This window comes from Pelodiscus sinensis, chromosome 2 (genome assembly GCF_049634645.1).
Source record: "Pelodiscus sinensis isolate JC-2024 chromosome 2, ASM4963464v1, whole genome shotgun sequence".
Classification (NCBI taxonomy): Eukaryota; Metazoa; Chordata; order Testudines; family Trionychidae; genus Pelodiscus; species Pelodiscus sinensis.
In genome coordinates, this window is record NC_134712.1 from 8164668 (window position 1) to 8189415 (window position 24748).

The 24748-nt window shown below is 38.9% G+C and overlaps 1 protein-coding gene across 2 annotated transcripts in view; it reads left to right on the forward strand.

Annotated features, from left to right (window-relative positions):
* TRAPPC9 (trafficking protein particle complex subunit 9) overlaps window positions 1–24748 on the forward strand; it is a 660858-nt gene that overhangs the window by 307967 nt on the left and 328143 nt on the right. For both annotated transcript variants that reach the window (XM_075920070.1, XM_075920071.1), the window contains exon 21: window positions 1894–1984. In XM_075920070.1, coding sequence (XP_075776185.1) covers window positions 1894–1984 — 91 coding nt within the window. The remainder of the gene's footprint in view (window positions 1–1893; window positions 1985–24748) is intronic.

The following is a 24748-nucleotide window of genomic DNA, read 5'->3' on the forward strand; positions in this document are numbered from 1 at the left end:
TTAGGAGATTTTCTTCTTGGGAGTGCCTTCCATCTTGATTCCTTACCCCACTAAGGGAGCACCACCGCTACCATCACTGGTTTTCGACTTCTCCTTCTTGTTTACAAAGGAGATCTTAATCTCCATCATTGTCACCTTGCTCTCCTAATTACTCTTACAGACTACCATATAGCAGATCTCACCGTTATGATCGCTCCCCGTCCCACTCTTCATATTACTACTGCTGCCACTAGGTTATGCTGCCACTAGGACCAGCTTACAGATAGCACTAGATGTAGCAGACACTGCAGTGCGAGCCACCGCAACTGCAGTCGTCATGAGAATGGCTTCGTACCTCCAGTCAGCAGCAGTCCCCAAAGACCTGCAAGCCAGAGTAGAGGACTTACCCTTTGAAAAATATAACCTCTTTGCAGAAAAGACGGACGCAGTATTACATTCTAGTAAAGATTCCAGGTCAACCTTGTGAACGCTCGGTATGTACGCTCCACTGTATAGGAGAAGGCGTTACACTCCATTTCAAAGGCGCTACGACTATACCCACACTAGGCAGCAGTGGCAACAACAACACCGGCCTTTAGATCAGTTGTGCCAGTGTCACCGGCCTCTGAGACGCCGTAACCAGAATAATCGCCTGCAGAGCCAACCCAACACAAGGCAGCAGGTTTGACTGCTTGGTCGGGAGCATTCAACCAGTCTTACTTACCTTTCACCCATACATTACCACCCCGCTGTTTCATCATCGCCTACTCCCTTTCTACGATCTCTTGGCAGATATCACCAATGACAGATGGGTGCTAGAGATAATCCCACTCATTTATGCCATACGCTTCCTCTCCATCTCACCTACAAACCCCCACCCCCCAAACCCATCCTTCAGGGACCCCCTCATGAAGATTTGCTCCGTACCTAAATCAATCATCTACTGCAGATCGGCACGGTAGAGATGATACCACACGACTTCAGAGAGAAAGGGTTCTACTCCCATTATTTCCTGGTGCAGAAGAAAACGGGGTTGGAGACTGATATTGGACCTCAGGCAAATAAACAAATATCTCCAGAAACAATGTTTCAAGATGGTAACCCTTGCATCTGTTATCCCATTCTTGGATCAGAATGACTGGTTTGTTGCTCTTGACCTACAGGATGCGTATTTCCATATTACAATCCACCCCGCATGCAGACGTTTTCTCCAATTCACTGTTGCCGACGACCACTACCAGTACACTTCCAAGTCAAAGGTAAGTGGAAGTGTTTGATAAAAGAGACTCCCATTTTCGGGTAATATTCTTCGATTACTGTTTATATCTATTCACAACATTTTATTTTTTCTGTTTATTCTATATTTCTTGCAAGTTTGATCTGAGTGTACTCTGGTAAGAATGGAAGATGTAAGAAGTTACTGTTCCTTTCAAATGTAGCACTTAACTGGGAATAAGGTGGTCTCAGAATGTAGTGCTTCATTCTGTGTTGTAAGGAGTAGGTAGGTGATGTGTCCAGAGCCATTCCGTAGTGCAAAGAGGGTGTGATCAGATTGTGTGGGTTTGAGGCCAGATCTTGCTACTAGGTATGTAAACTGTCAGAAGTCTGGGCCTTGCATGTGGTAACAAAAGGTCTAGATTGGATTTTGTCCTAGCCACTTAGGTCAAACTCTTTCACTTTCACACCTGCTTCACTGTGACAAGGTCAGAATCTGGCACTTAATGCTTCCACTCTGAAAATATACATTGCTACAATTAATTGTTCCTTAGCCAACTTCCTGCTTTAATAAATAAACATGAATTTTTAAAACTTCAATAAATCCTTATGGTACAGTTTTGGTTTTCAGTAATAAAAATGTTTGTGCTACAGGATCCCTTTCTCTCTGGATCAAAGTTTTCCTTAACTGTCATTTACCCTTCTTTGAAGCGTAAAGGTGAAGCAAGTGTAGAAGGAGTTCTTAATCAACTGGTCCTGGAGCATCTGCAGTTGGCTCCTCTCCAGTGGGGTGAGTAATGTCAAAAAACATTGATTATAATTTTGAATGAGTATTAATTTCTAATCTTCTGTGATATGTATCTTACAGAGATTTATTATGTAAAACCATCAAGTAATGTTTTGATAAGTTGTACTATGTGCAGTGTTGTTTGCATTATCATTTATTGATTGAAAATCTGTGATGTGGAGGAGGTTACTAGGAAATTTTTTCTATAGATGTTTTGCTCAGCTGGAGAAAATCTTATAATTTAGATATATTTTATTTTTTTAAAATTGTTTTTAAATGTACATAAGGTGATGATAGCTTCTGATATAGGTAGGCAGGAATTTGCTCTTGCAACAAGGGTCCTAATGTTTTGTAAAGAATGCAAGTTTTCTTTACTTTTTTCTGATGTTGCAGTATGTTGTATAAAATAAGTTTTGTGAATCTTTATTGATGATCTGTGAAACTTCAAGTATATTTTTAATCTATTCTAGAGATTTATATTACATAAAGTACGCCCTTGTACTTCAAGGGTGATTGTTTGGATAGTATGGAAGAGTATTTTCTCACTCCATCAATTGTGTGAGTGCAATCAGTTAGGCTTGTAATGGTTCCTGTGTAAGAGTGGCAACAGTATTCATTCAAGAGCCTGTGGTGGTGATTTTTACAGAATTTGAGATGGAGTTTAGGGGCATATTTCCCAGTGATTTTCATTAGGACTTGTGTTTCTAACTCCCATAGGAATATGTGAAAAATCTCCTTCTGCATTTGTTGTATAATTCATTTTATTTAAAATGAAAGCTCTTTTGGTGGTTCTCAGTCTCATTTTTCCCAATTTTGGTTTTCCTTCAACTTGCAAATTCAGTTACTTCCTTACTATAGTATGGGCTAGGAACTATGAAAAGTAATACCATTTTAAGTAGGGTTAAAAGATAACTCGGTAGATCAGGTTCAGATATTTGGTATGTCAGGATTTGTTTTGACTTTCAATACCTTTCTTTTCTGTGCCATGATCTTTGATTTCTTATATGGAGTCTAATAGAAGGCTGAGAGATTGTGTCTTTTGTCAAGGATTTGAACAATCATGTCTGTTTCCAAGGTTTGTGATATTTCCTGCATTATAGCCAAGTGGGTTGAAATATCTTCAAGCCTACAGTGTAATATTCTTAAAGCATAGGATTCTATAAGGATTCTATGGCTCCAAAGCAATATATAATATTGTGGAAAAAAGGTATGAATGCTATGACATTGCTGAGGCAATAAAATCAGAGGTAAGAAAATGCAAAGCTAAGGAGTCAAGTTGTGCAAGCAAAGAATATGGTCTTTTGATAATCCATGCCTCGTATTCTTGTTAATCTCTAAAATTTTCCATATCTGCATATATTGTCAACTGTAACAAATCATTTTTAGGTACCATGTCAAATTTTATGTTAGTATGGGAACTGTGAATTATTTCCCTGGCTTTGTGTTTGTGTAAAATCCCTACTAGAATTCTACATTGCTTTTTTTTTTTTTTTTTTTTTTAGGAATTAAAAACAATACAAACAAACCAACCAACCCTCCCAAAAAACAAAGCACCGAGAAAACACAACAATAATAAGAGAGTAGGAAACAGAAATGTAAAATAAAGTAAATGGAACCTATTTAAACATGCACTCATTAAATCATGTGTTCACTTGAGGTTCCACATGCTTTGGGCTAGCAATTCCAGGGTGAAATAATTTCAATATGTCTCCACTGGCTTCCATTGCAAGAGGCCTACAGCAATGGGTGCCACTTCTGATGCAGTTGGAAGTGATAGGCACAACTTACAGATGAGACATAGTGTTATTGGCAGTTCTGGGGAGCTAAAGGGTGTGTGTGAGTGTATATGGTTGCATATGTGTATATAAAATATGGTATCCTTTTGTCATTCATAGTTTAAATTGGTAGGGAAAATCACATACTGTATGCAAAGTGATTTGTATTGACTCATGAGTAAACATAGGTGCCCAGGAATACCTTTTGTTAAACACAAAGCCTGAAATTCAAACTGTTTTCACCAGCAGTGCAAAAATCTATAGAAGTGGTGGAAACACAGTTTGTAAGTGCTCTGGTAACTATTAAATGGCATAACAGATTTTGTTCAGAGTTCCTAAACAAATTAAATTCCCGCTGAGTAAAATCATGAAAAGTGGCAGTCACAGAGGAAACTTGCATCTGAGAAATGATCTTTGGCTTTTTAACTAACTGTAATCACTTCACACACACATAATATATATACTGCAGGCCTTAATTTCACTCTAACTATGATTCTATACTAACCACATATATATGTTTAAATTATTTAAAATGGACAATAAAGTTTAAACCATTCAGTTCCTATTCATATGTGACAAATGAGTAGCCAGATTTTGAACATTGATGAGATGTGATCAGAATTTAATTGGTATTGAACTCAGTCAGCTAGAATGGGCTGGTTCATTTCTCCCAATTCCTGATACAGCTAATATGAATTGTGAATTTTTTAAAGGCATAGTGATAGTATTTATGCTTTAAATATGTTTGTGTGTCAGTTGTATGGTATGGATTAGTTTATGTAGCAAAAGCAGCCGGTGATAGAATTTTCTAAAGCGGAAGTATGAGTAAGGAAGAGAAAGTAACATTTAAAAGCAGGTTTAATGTTTTTTATGGATGTTTCTGTTAAGAGAAATTTAACATAAACTGATATAGTTGAGCTAATATAGCAAGCTGAAGTCTCTATGGAAAAAGGTGATTAATATGATTTCTTATAATAACAAGTTGGACTTTAAAAAGCTGTGTACTATAGATCACTGCTGGACATTATTAAAATTTTGGTTTCAAATGTATTACAGTCTTCTGGAATTTAAGAATGCAAAATGTAGATCAAATTAAGCAGATTTTAGCATTATTTTGCTTGAATGTTTGTTTTACAACATTTCTTTTTTTGATATACCATCATTTTTCATGAGGCAGTTTAGTGTCCACTGTTTGCAAAGTTTTTTTTTCCACTTAAGCATTGGTGTTTGAATAATTAGAAACTGGTTTTGCTTTGAGTTTTGTTATTTGATGCTGTTATGTGAGAATTGCCTACATATGATGAAGCTACTTGTACAGTATGGTACATCACTTATTTGTACGGTGCTTGTTTGTATTGACTGAGGATTTTGTGACAGTGTTTGCAGTTAATGCTGTATGACACGAACTTAGTCTTCTGACACTCAGGCCCTATGCTATCTTTAGGAAAAGTTGAATGGTATAATGAAAGATTTACTGTAATTCATCTGTTTTAATTAAAACTTCCATGAGTACTTAACAAGAAAGGTGACCTTTATAGCTTTATAAAAGCTGTTTTCTAACCTTAATATTCCTTTTAAATTACAATTTGTTATATATTAATGCGTTGTTTTAAAAAATTCTGGATACATTTTAAAAGTTTGTCTTGTACCTTACAAAATCTGCCTTGCTTTGGTTAGGTAATTGGGCAGAATACATACAATAGTCTGGTGGGGTAAATAAAAAGTTAAGACCTATATAAATCATTGTTAATGGTAACTAAATTGTTTATCTGAGTGATTCGGAGTCAGGTCTGTTTTGAGTGGCAGTAGGAAGAGGGGAGAAAAAAGTTCCCGTTCTATAGACTCATTTACAGTGAATGTGGTGTGAAATCCTAATATTATTTAGTGATTTGGGAAAGATGCAAAGTGGAAAGAGAAGCTGATCAGTGTAAAAGTTTGAAAAAATGGAAAGCTCAGAAAGAAGGAAGGTGTATCCTTTATGTGAGTATTTTTAATGTGCTATTAAAATAAATTTTAATATGTAGACTGTCTCTTTAAAATAGTTGTCTATTAAGTGTACTAAATTACACACAATTGAAAAATATAATCTTGCTTAACACTACCAAGTTCAACACTTTCTAAAATTTATGGCATATTTTCTTTGTATTTGCTGGCATCAAACCAAAAGTGGGAATAGTCTTTTTTTAGAAGTGCATATATGTTACCATAATCAGATCAAAGAAACCTAATCTTAGAAATGCTTAATAAGCAAAAAGGTTATTCTAAAGAGAATATTAATGGAAGTTTCATGGTTGGTTTTCTGAGAGACCAAATATAATTGCTTGAGTTGAAACATTTTTCTTTTCTGATGTCTCTGTGTATTAAGAAAACAAAATTATCTACAGACCAAACCTTTATCAGTCTATTAATACTGTTCTGCCTTTTATAGTGAATTTATCACAGGTACAGATCTACTGAGTTAACTGTTAATGCTTAACAATAAATGCATAATACTATTACAGTATTTTAATGCATATACATAACAATTATTTGAATTTATGATGTATCTGTGTTCCAAATAATATTTTTTATAATAAAAGAAAGGTACAGAGGTAGGACTGCTTTTCTCACTTTTTAAAACTGGGAGCATGGAATTTCTGATTTCTAATATCAGTGCTGACTCCTCTTGAATGAATTAAACTAGGACAATGAACCTTTTTTGGGTCGGGGGCCACTGATCCACAGAAAAATTAGTCAGGGGCTGCACACAAGGGAGAAGTAAAAAACCAGAAACAAAAACAAAACAAACCCTCACTGACAAGGCCCCGATGGAAAAGGAGCCACATTCTCCTCATACACCAGAGCCTAGGGGAGCCCACACTAATAGATTTTGTGTGCTGCAGACCCATGGTGGCGCAGCAGGGGAACTGGAATGCCAGTTTTAGGTGATACCCTTAGTAAAATCTTGAATGAGCTTGTATATTTTCTATGGAATGAAAATGGTGCTAGAGTAGATTTGCTCCCCAAACACTGTGCATGTACTTCTAGCCAGTTTATATGAAACATGGTTATCTTCAAGCATTACACACTTCAGTAAATTGCATTTTCCACAGTGTGAGTTAAGAAAAAATAGGATTGTTTATATAGAACATAAAGCATTGAAGAGTCTAGTTCATGATTAAGAAAAGTAGTGCTAAATAAATAGCTGTGTTCTTGATTGCCAGTTTATAAGTATGGAATTACCAAAACCTTTTACAGAGGAATCAAAATAAGCCAGCTGTCCACTTGCTGCATGCAGGTTTATTATATTTAGAGAAATCTGAAAATTGGAGGCTAAATTTAAATTACTCATAATGGGTAGATGGCATAAATATCAGAGGTGGATTTAACTGCTTTTCAAACAGCTTACTTAGCATGTCAGCCATTTTAGGGTAGCTACCCTTTAGGTTGTATTCTTAGAATATGTTGGAAAATATTTAGCACTATATTGTTGCATTTCAAGTGAGATAACTGTCATTTCAGGGGCTGTGAGTTCCCCTCAGTCCCTCCTATCATCTGCCAGTAGCATATAATAATCTAATCTCCTATGTAGGGATGTAATAATACATGAGTTTCATTTTGGTGGTTGGGTTTAGTGTGCAGATGCTGGGTGCTGTTTTTGGCCTGTGATATACAGGTTAGACTACATGATTTAGAGGTCCGTTCTTGCATTAAACACTGTGACTCTATTCCAACAACAGTGGTGTATAGTAATAAATATGAATACATAAAAATACAGAATGGAAGCCATCTCCTAAATACACAGCTGTGTTTTCCTCTCATAGATCTTAAAAAGAATGAAACCATTAATTTTATTTTTTAGCATCCAGTGAGTTTTCTAACTGCAAATAAGTCTTTCTTTCAACAACACTTCTGATCAATTCTAATCGAGTACAGCAGTGTCAATTCCTAGTACCCCTAAATGGTGGGAAATATTTTAAAATGCCTTTTAGTGCATAGGAAAAAGGAAGTCTAGTCCCCAAGCTCTCATAATTCATAATGGTGTGTTTTGAAGGCCACTTTGGGGGTGAGTGGAGACCCCTTGCTGGTTTCTGCTAATGGTCAGATTCCCAAGACCTGCATCTCTTCAGATATAATTTCTAACTGTCCTGCTTTGGCTTGTACCACCATGGGATTCTAATCCTTGTCCTGTGTATTTGCACTCCTAGAAAATGTCCTGGGCATCAAGTAAGGCAGGGTTTTTGTTTTTTATTGGCTTGCTGTGACTAGGGAAGTGATTCTCAGAATATGGTCCATGAACCACGAGTGGTCTGCAGCCATCTTGCAGGTGGGCCATGGGCTTGGATCTCTCCCTTCCCCCACGGTGGGGAGCCTGCAGTAGTGCTCCCACCCTACAGCACCCTGCCCCCAACTGAGGGGGAAGGGGACAGGTCTTGTGGACCAGATCCTGCTTGAATGGGGAAGGAAACAGCTCTGTGCACTGCTGCTCCCCTGTCTAGAGATCTCAATCAGGGACCGAGGCACCATTTTCCTTGGTGCTAAACCAGCAATCCAAATATTGGCAGTCTGTGCCTCAGAGAGTTCACAGTCTAAGATTGTAACAAGGTGTAATATGTTGTTGAAACCAGCGAGTCTGTGTGAGAGAGGCTTGGGCTTGGGCATATGAAGTATAAAGGTCAGCAAAAAAGGAATTTGGGATCATAAGTTTGAAAGGGGAACTTTAATTCATTTGGATTGAACAACAGAAATTATTCATTTATTTTAGTAGAACATCCTTTGTTGTGATAAGCAAGCAATGAATTTGAATTTCAGCTAATATTTTTTCCATACAACTCAATTATACTTTATTTTATAAAAGTCATGCACAATCTGAGGCTTATAATTAACTGATGTATGCTAACTAATTTAATAAAATATTGCTTAGGAAAAGGTAGTTAATTCGAATGGAAGAGGAAAGAAAGGTGAACAATCAATGACTAAAGCACAAATATTAAACATTTCATATGAATTCTTAGGAGTTCATACAATAGAGTTGCTGAACTGGATATACTAGTTGTATAGAATAAATGCGCTGATCAGAAGAACCGGGAAAATGGTTTGGAGTTTGAAATATTTTATCAACACACACTTTATGGAGAGGATTTGAATTGGTATCCTCCCTGTTCTTTCAGGTGTCACTTCAGTCATTCACAAAACTCTGCTATCCTCATTTGTCAGACAGTTTGCTGGAGTGGGTACCTTCTTGTGTTTCTATAATTTAAAGTTTTTACCAACATAGGTTATCTATCTTTCCTTTCAATTCCCCATCTGAAGGACCAATAGGCTGCTTTTGCCTGTTTAAGTTGGGTGGCTCTATATGGGGTTAAAACTCCTGCTGAGAGAGCTCTCAGTATCATTAGAACATGCATGCCATCTCACCATGCCAAAGCAGAGGCAATAAGGAAATTGTATGGAGAGTATGAGCAAAATAAAAGTTGTTCTGTAGAGCACTGTGTGATAATGCTGAGTATGTAGAGAAAAGGCTTATGAACATTTTGGCTGACACAGCAGAAATGGAGTGGAGAGAAATTTAGAACAAAAAAACTGGATATATGATTCCTGGAAGATACTTAGCTCAGGAGCAGCTTGGAAAAAGTAGATTGGGAAATAGATTTGAGAGTCCAGTAAGAAACTATCATTACAGGGGCTTTTAATTACTTAGCAATTATATAGAATACAATAATAGCTACTCAAAAACTGAGAAATGAACAGTATTACTAACTGTATTGCAGGAACGCTTTGAATAGCCTGAACTGACATGATATTTTGAGCCAATTTTAGGCATTTAACCTAAGTAGAATGTTCTCTTCTGCACTGTAATTGGTGAGCTTTTCCTCTGACACTCCCTTTAAAGTGTTGTTATTGTGTGTGTGTGTGTGTGTGTGTGTGTGTGTGTGTGTGTTAATTAACGTGCACTCTTGGGTGTGACCTTACATATATTGAAATCAAGGGAAATCTTTCCATTAACTCCACTAGGCTTTTTGCTATGCAGTACTACAAACGGAGATTACTTGTGCAGGTTGAACTGTCTTTTGCATGTATAAACTTTAAAAACAACAAATATCTGCTTATGATGTGGTGGTTACCAGAAAGAATTTGTTTCCCACTCCTGCTCTTTTTTTTCCCTCCCTCCCCCCTCCTTTCTCCTCTATTTTGGGTCTGCACATCCTAAACTAAAAACTCCAGTCATCTGAAGAAGTGGGCTGTGCCCACAAAAGCTCATGATACCATCTACATGTTTTTTAGTCTATAAAGTGCTACCAGACCATTTGTTGTTTTTTAAGTTTATCCTCTACAGACTAACTCAGCTATTCCCTGAAGCTTTTGCCTGTATGTCTTTCCAAAATTACAAATATGTGAATTCCGGGGTTAGTGGAGGCTGATAAGGATGCGGTGGTCACACTTTTTTACTGATTATTTGATAGATGGAAATTCTTTCACACCTTGTTGTTTAATTTTTTGTCTCTGTTCCACTTCATCATTATTGCCAGTTCAAATTGTAATTCATCTAAAAGGATAGATTGGGCAACCCAACCACATACCTTAATACAGTTAGAAAGTTTTACACTTATATCAGTTTATATTTAGATTGTTCCCTTTCTCTTACGCAGAGTGAATTTTTCTAACAACCATCAGAAATTAACTTTACTCTGTCAAATGCTTTTTTAAGCAGGGAATGTCAGAAAAATAAATAATAGTGCAAGCTCCTTTTCTAGTTCCTTAATTTGGTTGGTAATACCTGAAAATGATAAATTTATGAGTAATATTTTTAGGATCTAGCCAAGGTGGTGGTTGGTTTTTTTTTTTTGTTTTTTGTTTTTTGCACCTGAGTGAAAAGCATCTTGGTTATTATGCAGGGAAGACAATGAACCAAAATTTAGCTAGGACACAAATTATATCTGTTGTTTGAATGTGATAGGAGTTGTGCCTGTAAGCTGGGCATGGTTCATGATCACTGCAAACTCTTTGGAAATGAGACAAAGGCTGGAGAGAGGTTACTAGCGGAGTTCCTCAGGGATCCGTTTTGGGGCCAATATTATTTAATCTTTTTATTACTGACCTCGGCACCAAAAGTGGGAGTGTGCTAATAAAGTTTGCGGATGACACAAAGTTGGGAGGTATTGCCAATTCAGAAAAGGATCAGGATACCATACAGGAAGATCTGGATGATCTTGTAAATTGGAGTACTTGTAATAGGATGAAATTTAATAGTGAGAAGTGTAAGGGTATGCATTTAGGGATTAATAACAAGAATTTTAGTTATAAGCTGGGGACACATCAGTTGGAAGTAATGGAGGAGGAGAAAGACCTCGAAGTCCTGGTTGATCACAGGATGACTGAGCCGTCAATGTGACATGGCTGTGAAAAAAGCTAATACGGTGTTGGGATGCATTAGGCGAGGAATTTACAGTAGAGATAAGGAGGTGTTAGTGCAGTTATATAAGGCATTGGTGAGACCCCATTTGGAATACTGTGTGCAGTTCTGGTCTCCCATGTTTAAGAAGGATGAATTCAAACTGGAACAGGTACAAAGAAGGGCCATTAGGATGATCCGAGGAATGGAAAACCTGTGTTATGAAAGGAGACTCAAGGAACTTGGCTTGTTTACCTTAACCAAAAGAAGGCTGAGGGGAGATATGATTGCTCTCTGTAAGTATATTAGAGGGATAAATACCAGGGAGGGAGAGGAATTATTTAAGCTCAATACCAATGTGGACCCAAGAACAAATGATTATAAGCTGCCTATTAGGAAGTTTAGACTTGAAATTAGATGAAGGTTTCTAACCATCAGAGGAGTGAAGTTCTGAAACAGCATTCCAAGGGAAGTAGGGGGGGCAAAAGACCTATCTGGCTTCAAGATTAAGCTAGATGCATTTATGAAGGGGATGCTTTGATGGGATAACATGATTTTGGCAATTAATTGACCTTTCACTATCCGTGGTAAATAGGCCAATGGTGGGATGATAGGAGTTACTACAGACAACTTTTTCCTGGGTGTCTGGTTGGTGAGTCTTGCCCACATGCTTAGGGTTCAGCTGATCACCATATTTGGGGTCGGGGAGGAATTTTCCTCCAGGATAGATTGGCTGAGGCCCTGGAAGTTTTTTGCCTTCCTCTGTAGCTTGGGGCATGGGTCACCTGCGGGAGGATTCTCTGCATCTTGGGGTCTTTAAATCATCATTTTGGGGACTTCAATATCTGAGATATAGATGAGAGGATTATTCTAGGAGTGGGTGGGTGAGATTCTGTGGCCAGCATTGTGCCAGGGGAATCAGACTAGATGATCATAGTAGTCCCTTCTGACCTTAGAGTCTGAGTCTAATTTCTGATCAGATTGGTGAGCCGTACCCACCCAGATTTTACTAGAGCTTCTTCCCAGGCTACACTTGTGATCCTCCTGATTGGGGCGGGAAATTGCCACTTTAGGCAGAGCAAAGCAATCACCCGTCTAGGGTTGTAGCCTCCAGTAAACAAGTGTCAGGGAGAATGTAACCCATGATATGTGATGCATATCACTGCTTTTCACAGTATTTTTAAGGAGATTTGTTACTTATAATTACTGATGTTTATAGGCCATTGAAGTGAAGAGGAAAGAGTAACACACATGTTGCAGCACTACAATGTTGCTTAGCAAGGCAACATTGAATTTCAAAGTTGTGATGCTTGTAATGAGGAAAAAGTAGGAGCTTAATGAAACATATTAGTAAAGACAGTTTGCCTAAAATTACAGAGAATAGGAAAATGAGATCTACAAACAATTTTGTATTGACTGCCTAATAGAAATGAATTTTTCCTGCTGCTCATTCTAAATAGTGTTTTTCACGCTGGATACATTTTCATCTAATTACATAGAAACTTATCTCACCATTAAAACTTTAGAGTTAAGGTACACTTCAAAAATCATTAACTCTATGATAATATTTACAAAATCTTGGCTTTTAATTGCTGATGGTATTACTGCCACAATTCCTTCACCACTGGGCAGTTTGGATAATCATGTATAATTTTACAAGTGTGAGAAAAATGCCTGCAGATATACAAAATGGATAAATATTAGCTTCTTGTGAAAGCTTGACAATAGAAAGCCATGCTTGGTAATGCTTAAGAAAAGATGTTTGTGTGTAGGGATATTTGAATTCTTGTTTTTTTTATATATGGATGTTTTCCTTTGTACACACATGTTAATTAGTGTCTAATGTCTAGTGCTGCTCTTAAGTGGCACCTGTGTGGTTTTAATTCGGTCTTTTTCTGCTATCACAGATCTTTAACATATTCCTGAATGTGATAAATGGTGCACGCCAGCCTATGTTTATCATTCATAAAATTGCCAAATTGTATATGCTATATCAGTGTTTCTCAATCAGTAGTATGAGTACCCTTAGGAGTACCCAAGAGACGTCTGGGGGGATAAGTGAACACAATTGAAATTTGGAGAAAACTGAATTTTTGTTTTAAGTTTTACAGCATTTTATTATTTTTGTACTTTTTATACCCAAAAATTTCATCGCCCGCTCGGCTTCGATTAAATTGTTTAAACAAATGGGTTGCAATGGTAGAAAAAAAATGGTGTGTCTGAAAACTGTAGGTACTGGGGGGGACTTATAATTTTTTTTTAAAAGGGATACTTTATAAACAAAGATTGAGAAACACAGCTAAATAAAAGAGAATTAAATGTAAAAGAAAAATGTAGATGAGATTTCAGACTTGGTGAAAGGAAGCTCAATAAGCAGTTATCTATTGCTGTAACTATTTGACTATCATTGTCAGCTAGACTGGCAGTCTCACTACTGCTGTCTTGTTTGAGAGATTACTTAGCAACTATATGTAGAACACTGTCAATCAGTAGATTTGTGAACATCTGTTAATGAAAGTATTAGTCAGCAATTTTCCCATTTATTAATAATTTATGAGCTATTTCCGTTTAGCAGGGAAGAGTATTTAGAAAGAATTAAGAAAACGTTAATCATATTATGGGGCCTTTATAAAGGATGATGTGCAGTGGATACAAATTGGTTTAAATTAATCTCATAAGATGACATGTACTTTCACTTAACATGTGTGTTTGTGCTGTGAATAGTTTCTAAATGACTGAATAATTTTGAATGGAAACTAAGGGACTATATACTTCATTTAGAAATGTCAGTTAATATAACCAAGAGGATCTTTGCTTGGGAAAATAAAATTTTTACCTTTCACATTGATTTCTTTAATATAGTCGATTGAGGTCTGTATTTTTTCATTAGTTACTTCAGGATGTGAAAGAATTAACCTAAGTTTGTGAGATGTTACTATGTTTGTCTTTAAAATGTGTAGTAACTTTTCCTTTTGCTGCTACAGTGTTCACTCAGTGTTTTGGAGTACTAACATTAATTTATGGTGGAACCAAGCATAAAAGGTTCAAAATTGAGCAGAAGCTGCTTCTCTTGGAATTCACACCTCCAGATCAGCTGCTAGAAGTGGGCCTCATCCTCCTTGATTGGATCCACCTCATCATCTCCAGCCTGAACCTGGCCTGCATATTTATTCCTGCCTCTGGAAATTTCCACTACATGCATCTGACGAAGTGGGTCTTTGCCCACGAAAGCTTATGCTCCTACACTTCAGTTAGTCTATAAGGTGCCACAGGACTCCTCGTTGCTTGAACAGTTTAATATCACCTGCAAACTTTGCCACCTTACTGCTTACCCCTTTCTCTAGATCGTTTATGAATAAGTTGAATAGGATTGGTCCTAGGACTGACTCTTGGGGAACACCACTAGTTACCCCTCTCCATTCTGAAAATTTACCATTTATTCCTACCCTTTGTTTCCTGTCTTTTAACCAGTTCTCAATCCGTGAAAAGATCTTCCCTCTTATCCCATGACAACCCGATTTACACAAGAGCTTTTGTTGAGGGACCTTGTCAAAGGCTTTCTGGAAATCTAAGTATACTGTATCTATTGGATCCCCTTTGTCCACATGTTCGTTAGCCCCTTTAAAGAACTTAACAGATTAGTAAGACATGATTTCCCTTTATACAAACCACGTTGACTTTTGCCCAAGAAATTATGTCGTTCTATGTGTCTGACAATTTTATTCTTTATTATTGTTTCGACTAATTTGCCCAGTACTGACGTTAGACTTACTAGTGTATAATTGCCAGGATCGCCTCTAGAGCCCCTTTTTAAATACTGACATTACATTAGCCTTCTTCCAGTCCTTGGGAACAGAAGCTGTTTTAAAGGATAGTTACAAACCACAGTTAATGGTTCCGCAATTTTACATTTGAGTTCTTTTAGAACCCTTGGGTGAACGCCATCCGGTTCCGGCGATTTGTTACTGTTAAGTTTTTCAATTTGTTCCAAAACCTCCTCTAAAGACACTTCAGTCCGGGACAGTTCCTCAGATTCGTCACCCACAAAGGACGGTGCAGGTTTGGGAATCTCCCTAACATCCTCAGCCGTGAAGACTGAAGCAAAGAAATCATTTAGTGTTTCTGCAATGACTTTATTGTCCTTGATTTCTCCTTTTGTATCTCAATCCTCCACGGGCCCCACAGGTTTTTTAGCAGGCTTGTTGCTTCTAATGTACTTAAAAAACATGTTGCTATTACTTTTTGAGCTTTTGGCTAGCAGTTCCTCAAATCTGTTTTGTCTTTTCTTATTACATTTTTTTCACTTAATTTGGCAGTGCTTATGTTCTTTTCTAGTTACCTCACTAGGATTAGACTTCCACTTTTTAAAAGATGCCTTATTATCTCCTACTGCTTCTTTTACATGGTTGTTAAGCCACGGTGGCTCTTTTTTAGGTCTCTTACTATGTTTTTAAATTTGGGGTACACATTGAAGTTGGGCCTCTATTCTGGTGTCTCTGAAAAATTTCCATGCAGCTTGCAGGGATTTTACTCTAGTCACTGTACCTTTTTATTTCTGTTTAACTAACCACCTCATTTTTGCATAATTCCCCTTTTTGAAATTAAATGCCAATGTGTTGGGCTGCTGAGGTATTCTTCCCACCACAGGAATGTTGTTATATTATAGTCACTATTCCCAAACAGTCTTGTAATAGTTCCCTTTCTGGGCCAAATCTTGCACTCCACTCAGTACTAAATCGAGAATTGCCTCCCCACACACACCTTGCCCAGAGGCCTAGCGTGGCTGTTGGCTCCTCTACCTACAAGAAGTAGATTAATGAAGTTACACCATCATATACAACATCATTTAATAATATAGCACCAAAACATTAAGGAGAGCACTTTTTTTCCACTGTAACTTTTCATAGTTACCCCTAAGCTAAATCTATACAAGTGAGAGAATATGTGTGGTCTCAGCTGTGTAATGGATCCATCAGGAATCATGGAGACTGGTCTAAGAAATATTTCACATGGAACAAAACTAGTCAATGCATTTAAAGTTGTCTTGAGTTTTTGGTTTAATTTGTCTTTATAAATATTTTTGGTGAGTATCATTTTGACTGGATATTGAAGTCATATATCCAAAGAAAGGCACAGTATGGATGTTAATACTGCAGAAATTCACTCTGTGTCCTAACAATGTGCTTAAGACCTAGCCTTTAGAAATTACTTGAGTGGGTTTGAAAAAAGACCCTATGCCCTTTCAATACTTACCCTTTTTGCTGGGGATAGCAGTATAGATTCTATGATTTTTATATCTTTCTGCAAGGAATTGAACTGATCACAAAAACTCAATTACCAAACAGTGAGACCTAACAAGATTTGGTTGGAATCTGATTGGGTTTTATGTTGGTCTATCCAGATATGTATGTGGTCTCAGTAAGGTAAGATCCGAGTGCCTGTTTGTTGAGTCTCTTGACATTCTTAAATTGGAAATTTAGAAATAGCCAGGAAACTCTTCAAATGCACAAGTCAGTTACAGTTCCTTTTGTTTCCAGAAAAGGAATCAATATCTCTTTCACAAAGATAGTAACATTGTTATACAAGTGTGATAGCAGAAAGACACAAAACCCAGAATCCATTATTCTATTACAATGTCTTTCGTGCACCTTTTCTTCCCCGATTCATATGTACTCTGTCTTTCTCTCTCTTTGGAGGGTGAGATCTTGGATACCATCCAAGAGGAGCATGTTCATTTTCCTTTTCTCTGCTTTACTCTTCAATTGCTATCTTTGTGGAAGATTTGTAATGCAGACTGAACAATTCCTTGGAGACATTAATACACACAAGTTTTTGGACAGACAATAAGCATTACTCTAGAGTGAAAAAGTATACTGGAACTATGCAGGGAAAGGAAAGAAAAGACAAATCAGAAATATGATTCAGTTTACCTGTGAGAATTTGTTTCAGCATTTTAGCTACCATGGTACATGGTTTTGGTACAGGACTTTTTCAGAAAACTGTATGTAGTTCAGACAAATGCAAGGGCTAGATTAGTATATACAGTAGTGTAGCATTGTGATACATATCTGATGTAAAAGGCAGCTAGTGGCTGGAAATTGGTAATTAGTGAACTGGAGACTGTTCTTCAATACACTACAACAAACATTAATGTACACAAAATTCTTCTATGAAACGTATGAAGAAAATAAATAGAGCAAACTAATGTGCAATCATTCTGAGTGAAATAACTTCACCTGATGGAGGCTTCCCTCTGCTGCTATAAGAACTGTCTTTTACAGTATTGTGTTGTCTGATGGTGAAATTTGAAAGATTAGTTTACAAACACAATGTATGCTTTTACAGTTAGCAGCATGGTTTGCCCACCTTTCTTTTTAAAAATATTGTACTGCATTAGCACCTTGGTAGGAACCCAGTGGCATTGTTTAACTTGTATAAAATGAGCAGATGACACCCATTCTCACCTTTGTACTTGAGAGGTTCCCTAAGAACATTTCAGACCCAGTATGGAATGATTCTTGTTGATCAAAGTAATCTTTTACTTAGGTCAAGTTGGAGCATGTTAGAGCCTGCTGTGAATGGGCACTACGCCACAAAATTAAGAATGTGACTAAAGCTTGAATTACAAAGCTCTGTGGATTTCATTTGGTCCAGGAGCTGCATTTTAGCCACATTTATTGTGTATAATATTTCAGGATTATCATCTCTCTGTATGTCACTCTACAGGCCTGTATGCAGGAATTTCTGCGGAGTATGTTTTTTTGTAAATGTGGACTGCAATTATTTAAAATAAAAAGAAGTTCAAGTTAGTCATGCTATGAGTGTGCATAAGAGAGGTTAATGAAAAATGTGAGTGGAAACGGTGATTGGTAAAATGATTTTGTTATAACATACTAAAAATTTATATAGTAATTACTTTCTGGGATCATGGTGGGCAGCGTGGCCACCAAGGCCCCTCTTCTGCCTTTGTTACCTGTTCAGCAAGGCCAGCGCCAGATGAGTGTGGGTGGGACTTCCAGCCAGTGGGGCCGGGCCCAGGTGGCTCCTTGTAGGTGGAAGGTACTGTTCCGCCACGCTGCCACCAGCGCCGCCCATCCATCCCCTTGCAACACTGTGCTCTCCAAACTCCCTAACACAGTGGTTATCAAACTTTTTGGCTCAATGAAAACCTTTCTGTTGACAACCAGTTGCTAATGGAAATTCTCCGTTAATTAAATGCTTACACCCAAGCCGTTTTGCTAGTGCTGCAGCTAGGGAGAATGGTTTAATTTACTCAGTAAGAAAGGAAATATTAATTCAAATAATTAAACAGATTAAGTACTTGAACTTTCTTATGATAGTTTATCAAACTTCATTTTAAATAAAGTAAAATATAATTTATGTCCAACACAAAAGGTTACAATGTTTTCTTTATGGCACGGGTGGAGAACCTTTTTTGGATCACAGGCCACTGATCCACAGAAAAATCAGTTGGGGACCACACAAGTGAGAGAGTGAGAAGCAATTCCCCTCCCCCCCAAAAAAAAACCTTTCACTGATGTGGCCCCCAACTGAGATACTGGCGCTCCAGAGCCACTGGGGGAGGGGAAGGGACAGAAAGAACTGATATTTCCATAGGCCAGATTTACTCTTCTGTGATTCCAGGGTTAGTGGATTTTTAGAACCCCCATAGATTCTGGGGTTGGCACAAAAATGGGGGTTCAGTGTGCAGGACAGGGCTGCCAGCGAGAGAAAAGGGGGAGCAAGATCTGGGCGGGAGGAAGGCGTGCAGGAAGGGGCAGGAAGCGAAGTGTGGGTGGGGTGAGAGTGCAAGGTCTGGGTGGGAGGTAGGATGAAAGAGCAGGCTGGAAGTGGGGTGTCTGAAAAGCAGGAAGGAGCAAGAGCAGGGGAAGGTGCAATTTGTGGCCAGGAGGGTGAGTACAGAAACAAGGAGGGATGCGGAAGTGGGCTGTGGGTAGGGTGTCTGGCCAGGTGGGAGGGTGCAGGAGCAGGGGAGGGTGCAAGGTCTCGACGGGGGGAGCAGGTATGCAGAAGCAGGTGGGGGTAGGGTGTCTGGCCAGCGGGAAGCATGCAGGAGCAGGGTGGGGGTTTGTGAGTGTGAAGGATCTGAGGATGATGGGTGGGGAGGGTACTTAGTTGCCTTCACACTCTATGCCACTCCGAGGCATGGCCTCCCACTGCTCCCATTGGCTGGATTCCGACCAATGGCAGCAGCAGGGAAAGCCTCTTGTTAACCTAGCCAGGGAAGTTGGAGAGAGCTTCCTCCTTGTGAGCCGGATTGCTCAGTGAGGCTCAGGGTTTTCTCCTCCCACTCCCCATGAGAAGCTGGTGCTGGCGCTCCAACCTTGCTATGGGGGCGTGTATGTGTGAGGCTGGAGTGCCAGCGTAGGTTCCTCACTGCGGGAAGAGGGAAGGGGGCTGAGCTCGAGCTGCAGACTCACTGCCCTAACAAAACCCTCTCATGCTTACTTATGGGACCATGGCAGGGGAATGTTCACAACCCCCTTGCTTACAGGCCGGCTCTAATGCTTACAATGTTTGTAGATTTAGCATGAAGCAGTGAAACCGCTACAAGCAAGTTAAAGGTTGCTTTTTTCAGACTATCACCCGGTTTGATTATCACTGTTTTTTGTTGTCTGGTAGGGTATGTCTACACTACATGGCTCCGTTGACGGAGCTATGTAGATGAGCTTTCCAGACATAGCAAAATGAAGAGGCAATTTAAATAATTGCCGTTTCATTTACATCAAAATGGCTGCCGTGCTGTGCCGATCAGCTGTTTTTCGGCACAGAGCGGTAGTCTGGACACTCGGCGGTCACCATCAAAAGCCTTTGTCGACCACTCCGTTATGCCTCGTAGGATGAGGTTTACCGGGGCGGTCGACAAAGGCTTTTGATGTCGACTGCTGAGTGTCCAGACTACTGTGCTGTGCAGACAAACAGCTGATCGGCACAGTGTGGCAGCCATTTTGATGTAAATGAAGTGGCAATTATTTCAACAGCCTCTTCATTTTGCTATGTCTACAAAGCTCATCTACATAGCTCCGACAACGGAACCATGTAGTGTAGACATACCCTTAGTTCTCCAATTTTTACCTTCTCATCCATTTGACTGTGATTTACTTTTGTTCAACAAAAAGGCATGTATCGATATCAGATCAAAATAAACCATTATATCATCAGTTATCTCTTCCAGTCATCAACCTTATACTACAGCAAATTTGCATGCAACTGTTTCATTGGTTGTATGAAGGAACTTGCATAGATGATTTACTTGGCCCTGTTACAATTTTTCAAAACCATCCATGCAACATAAGACATACACAATAACCTCAGACAACAGCTCCTCAGCAAAGCACGAACCCTTCAATTCATCACCTGCACAAATCAATACTATGCGTTGACAGACCCTTCCTGCACATGGTGTCAGAGTCCCCCTGACCAGAGCTCAGGCTTCTAAATAGCTTATATTCAGGGTGTTGCTAATCTGGAGATCTATAGAGCAGCCACGTGTAGTACACCTTAACTAAATGGTGCATCTGGTTCAAGCTTCTTCAGCAGATGCATCCTTTGCCAGTGGTTCTTCAACCTCTGGGTCAACAAGGCTCTTTGAATCTTCCTCCTCAGTTGAATAGAGTTTGTGACTCAGTTTGAGTGGAATACACATAGGGACCACCACTCAACCATTTTGGTTACAGTAACTGGGGCTGTTTAACATGTGTACGTACTGCGTGTATTCCACTACCAACAGATACTACTAAAGGAAAAAGAAATCCAGATTCAGACGAATAAAGCACATGTGCACTTGGAGTGGAATACACATAGAGGCCACACACCTTGAAGAACTCCATACTGTAAGGTTAAGTAACCAGAATTTCCCAGTAGCATATCCCAATCTAATCTTTATTTATCTCGTTTGGCCCAGTTTGAGATCTCACCCTCCTGCTTAGCAGTCTTATAACATACTTAGTAAGCTCATGATTTTTAGTATTGCCAAAATAGTTCTCTAAGACTTGGAAATGAGTTCTGACTACACTATGTCTGGCATTTATTAGGAAGTTTACAAATTATTTTAATGATGATGATAGAGTGTTTAATTTTTATAATTCCTATGTTGGGTCTCAAATGTTGTGAATATAACTTATTTATTTGTAAACAATGACTCCCTGTCCTGGGGAGATGTGTAAATTACTGTGTTATGGAAATCAGCAGGTAAGTTGGCAAATATAGTAAAAAGGGAAAAAAATACTATTAGAAAATGTCCTTTGCTTGTTTCTTTTAAGTGTAAATTAATAATATATAGGGATTACTTCCTTCCACAAGAAACCTTTCCTGATTGTTCCATTTCTCTCCCCAAATGAGGTTTGGGGCTTGCTCACAAGCCAAGAAGATTCCCAAAATGTGTCACAAAGCCAGGGTGATCCTTACATAGGCTAAGTCTTCAGAAGCAGTCTGCAGTGGAGTAGTGCTTCTAGGTGCTCAGTATAGATGCAGTTGCCTATTGGACCCACCTAAACATGAAGTCTTGATGATGCGAAGTCAGATGTTGTAATTTGAGATTAATTCCTTTCTTTAGGAAATCTTCACTGATATCAGTTGTAATATCAAAGACCAGGTTTGTTTCAACACTGTGAGGACAGGAGAGACTCTTCCTTTTATTGTTTTATTTATACACTAAATCATATAGTTTAGATAGAAAAATTAAATTTAGTACATCTAAATAGATTCTGAGTTTCAGAGATGCAGGTTTTAGTGTCGGTTGCTGCTTCTGTATATTGTACTCACTAATCCTTTTAATGAAGAGCTTTTAGCACGGAACAGATTCTATTTATAGTAAGACCATTAGAGCATAAAGCTCCTCATTGCCATTCTGCAGCGTGTAGCTGTAATGTTTGTCAGTGGAAGGGAGTTATTTTTAGCTGCAGCATTCAAAAGGGAGGCACAAAGGTCGAGAATTCTGATGGGGAAATGTTCTGTTACAGCAGTGCTATCACACATCTGTTGTTTACTCTCATCAGCTCTTCAGCAGTAAGAACATTTCTTCATTGTGACACGAAAGGTAAAGCATCAAAAGGATAACAAGCATGAAACAAATGATCTGGAAGAGATGGTGTAGCCAATTGTTAAATATTCTGCTTGACCTTGAGTGTGTGATTTTCCTCTCCCAAAGACTTCATTCAGTAATACATTAGGGTTTGTCTACATTATGTTTTGTCACCAAAATCTCTACCTTTCGGTAAAAAATAGCGTGTGTGTCTACATACTGTGGTGTGGCTTTTGTTGGGAAAAATGCTTTTTGTGTTTTCCTTATATATTTGTATGAACAAAGAGCCACTTTAGATACTATGCTTACTTCAATTGCTGTATTTGATCTCTACAAAATGTCTCACAATGCCCATCCTTACTGCTCCGGTTAACCAGTTGAACTCTGTTGCCATGCAGGCAGGTAAACAGCCATCCACCCCTAACTCTTACAAGCCTGAGGGATTTTTTTGAAATTCCATACCCTGTCCCTTCATGGAAAGGTCTCATTGAATCTTCCCAAATGACCATGCCAGCCTATTTCTTTAAACGTTCTCCAGCTTGGATCACTGCGGAGCTGTTGGATCTGATCAGTATAAGGGGAGAGGAGTCTGTTCAGTACCAGCTGTGCTTGGCTTGCAGGAATTGGGATACTTTTGGGCACATTTCTCAAGGCTTGTGCGAAAAGGACTGTGATTGGGACACACTGCAATGCAGATCCTGGACAAAGGAGATGAGGTGGGCATACTGTAAGGTCAGGGAGGCAAACCATTGCTTTGGTGCTGCACCTGAAACCTGCTGTTTCTGTGAGAAGCTAGATACTCTCCATGTTGGTGATGACACCTGCACTGCAAAGAGCCCTGTAGATACTTTGTAGGACACAGAAGCAATAGAAAGAGGACTTAACCTGGAGGATGAAGTTATTGATGAAGGGGTGAAGTTATGTGAGAATGTGGAGCACCTGGTGGGGTCATCCAGTATGGCAGGCAGACAGTAATTGTTCTCCATTCCTGAGGTGCGTAGGTAGTCTCAGCAATTTCTCTCTAGGAAGCAGGAGATGAGACACATGGTGAGTGGGTGTGGCTTGTGTAGTGCAGAGGAGGGCTTAGGGTATTGAAAGGAGGGAGCGTGAATGAGTTTCCATGAGCTGGACATTTCCCTGTGTAACTAATCACTATGGAGGAGCAGGATGTTGATGACTGCTGAGATCTCATGGGAATCCTCCAGAGAGATCTCCAGGAAAGTTTTTTGAGGGTACTGATTAATCTGCCTAAGGTTCCTTGGCAGAGCAATTTTGTTCCTTCCTCCATTATAAGACACTTCCCATGCCATTCTGCTATTACCTGTGCAGGTACAAAAGCGGCACATAGCAAATAATATAGAGAGCAAGCAGAAGCCAAAAACATGCAGTAGATGTACCCTCATTCCTGCTTACGTTGGGCAGTGAAATGTCTAGTAGAATGATTTTCACCGGTGGAAAAGTGTTGGAAATTTCAGAATTTATTTCCTAGAACTCTGCACTGCAGCCCTTACAAAGACTGTGTGCACTTTTGTTCACGTGGAGCCCCTCTCCCCTGCACTAGCACTCACCATTTTGCAGAGATGTTTGCTGAGACGTGTGCCTGGCAAGAGTCAGTAAGAATATTACAAAAAGTGCATGTACATAAATGTTTCAATGCTGTGTTTGAATTTAATAATCCCACTTCTGTGCACTGTTTCCTGTGCACCACAATGCACGCGCCTTCCGATCATCTCTGCCAGATAAGAAAATGATCAAGACGCAGCAGAGAAGACATGTTCCAGGAGATATTGTAGCGCTCCACTTCAGAGAAAAGGGGAAGCTGAAAGGCAGGAGAGAAACAAGAATCACACTTTTTTAGAGATGCAACTGAGCGGATGATTAAAGTAATGGAGGAGCAAACTGAGATATTCGAATCTTTAATAATGCTGCAGAGTGAGCAAATCTGGGCTTGGCCTCCCCTGCAGCACATTCAGAACTCCTCACTATGCCTTTCTTCTGCTCACACATTCCTTTGCATTTTCTGGGACTCCTTCATTTCCCCTCACTCCACCCTATTGAACAGATTTCACATTGATAGTTGGGCCTACGCATGGGTACGAATGTCTGTCCTTTCCGAGTTCTTCCTTTCCTAGCAATCGTCTCCATGTTGGATGAGTTTGTGTGCTCTTCCTTGTTTAATAAAGACAAAGTTTATAAGGGTAAATCATGATTATTTAGTTTTCTGTGAATTCAGATTGAGTACTACTAATACATACACTAGGGATGTTAAAATGTGATATTTTTTATAAATGTGTAATGGCTGAAAATTTCAGCAGTTACGTGTTTACTCCTGGCAAGGAGTTCCACAGGTTGAATGAGCATTGTGTAAAGAAATATTTCTTTTTGTTTTACAACTACTGCCCATTAATTTCATTTGTTAACCCCTGGTTCTTGTGTTATATGAGAGAGTAAATAACACTTCCTTATTTACTGTCCCCACATCAGTCATGATTTTATAGTGGTTTTTCAGCAGTTTCATGTTTACATGCAGAGGAGGGGGAGGTGGCACTGTGGGAGTCCATGCACATGGGGAGCCG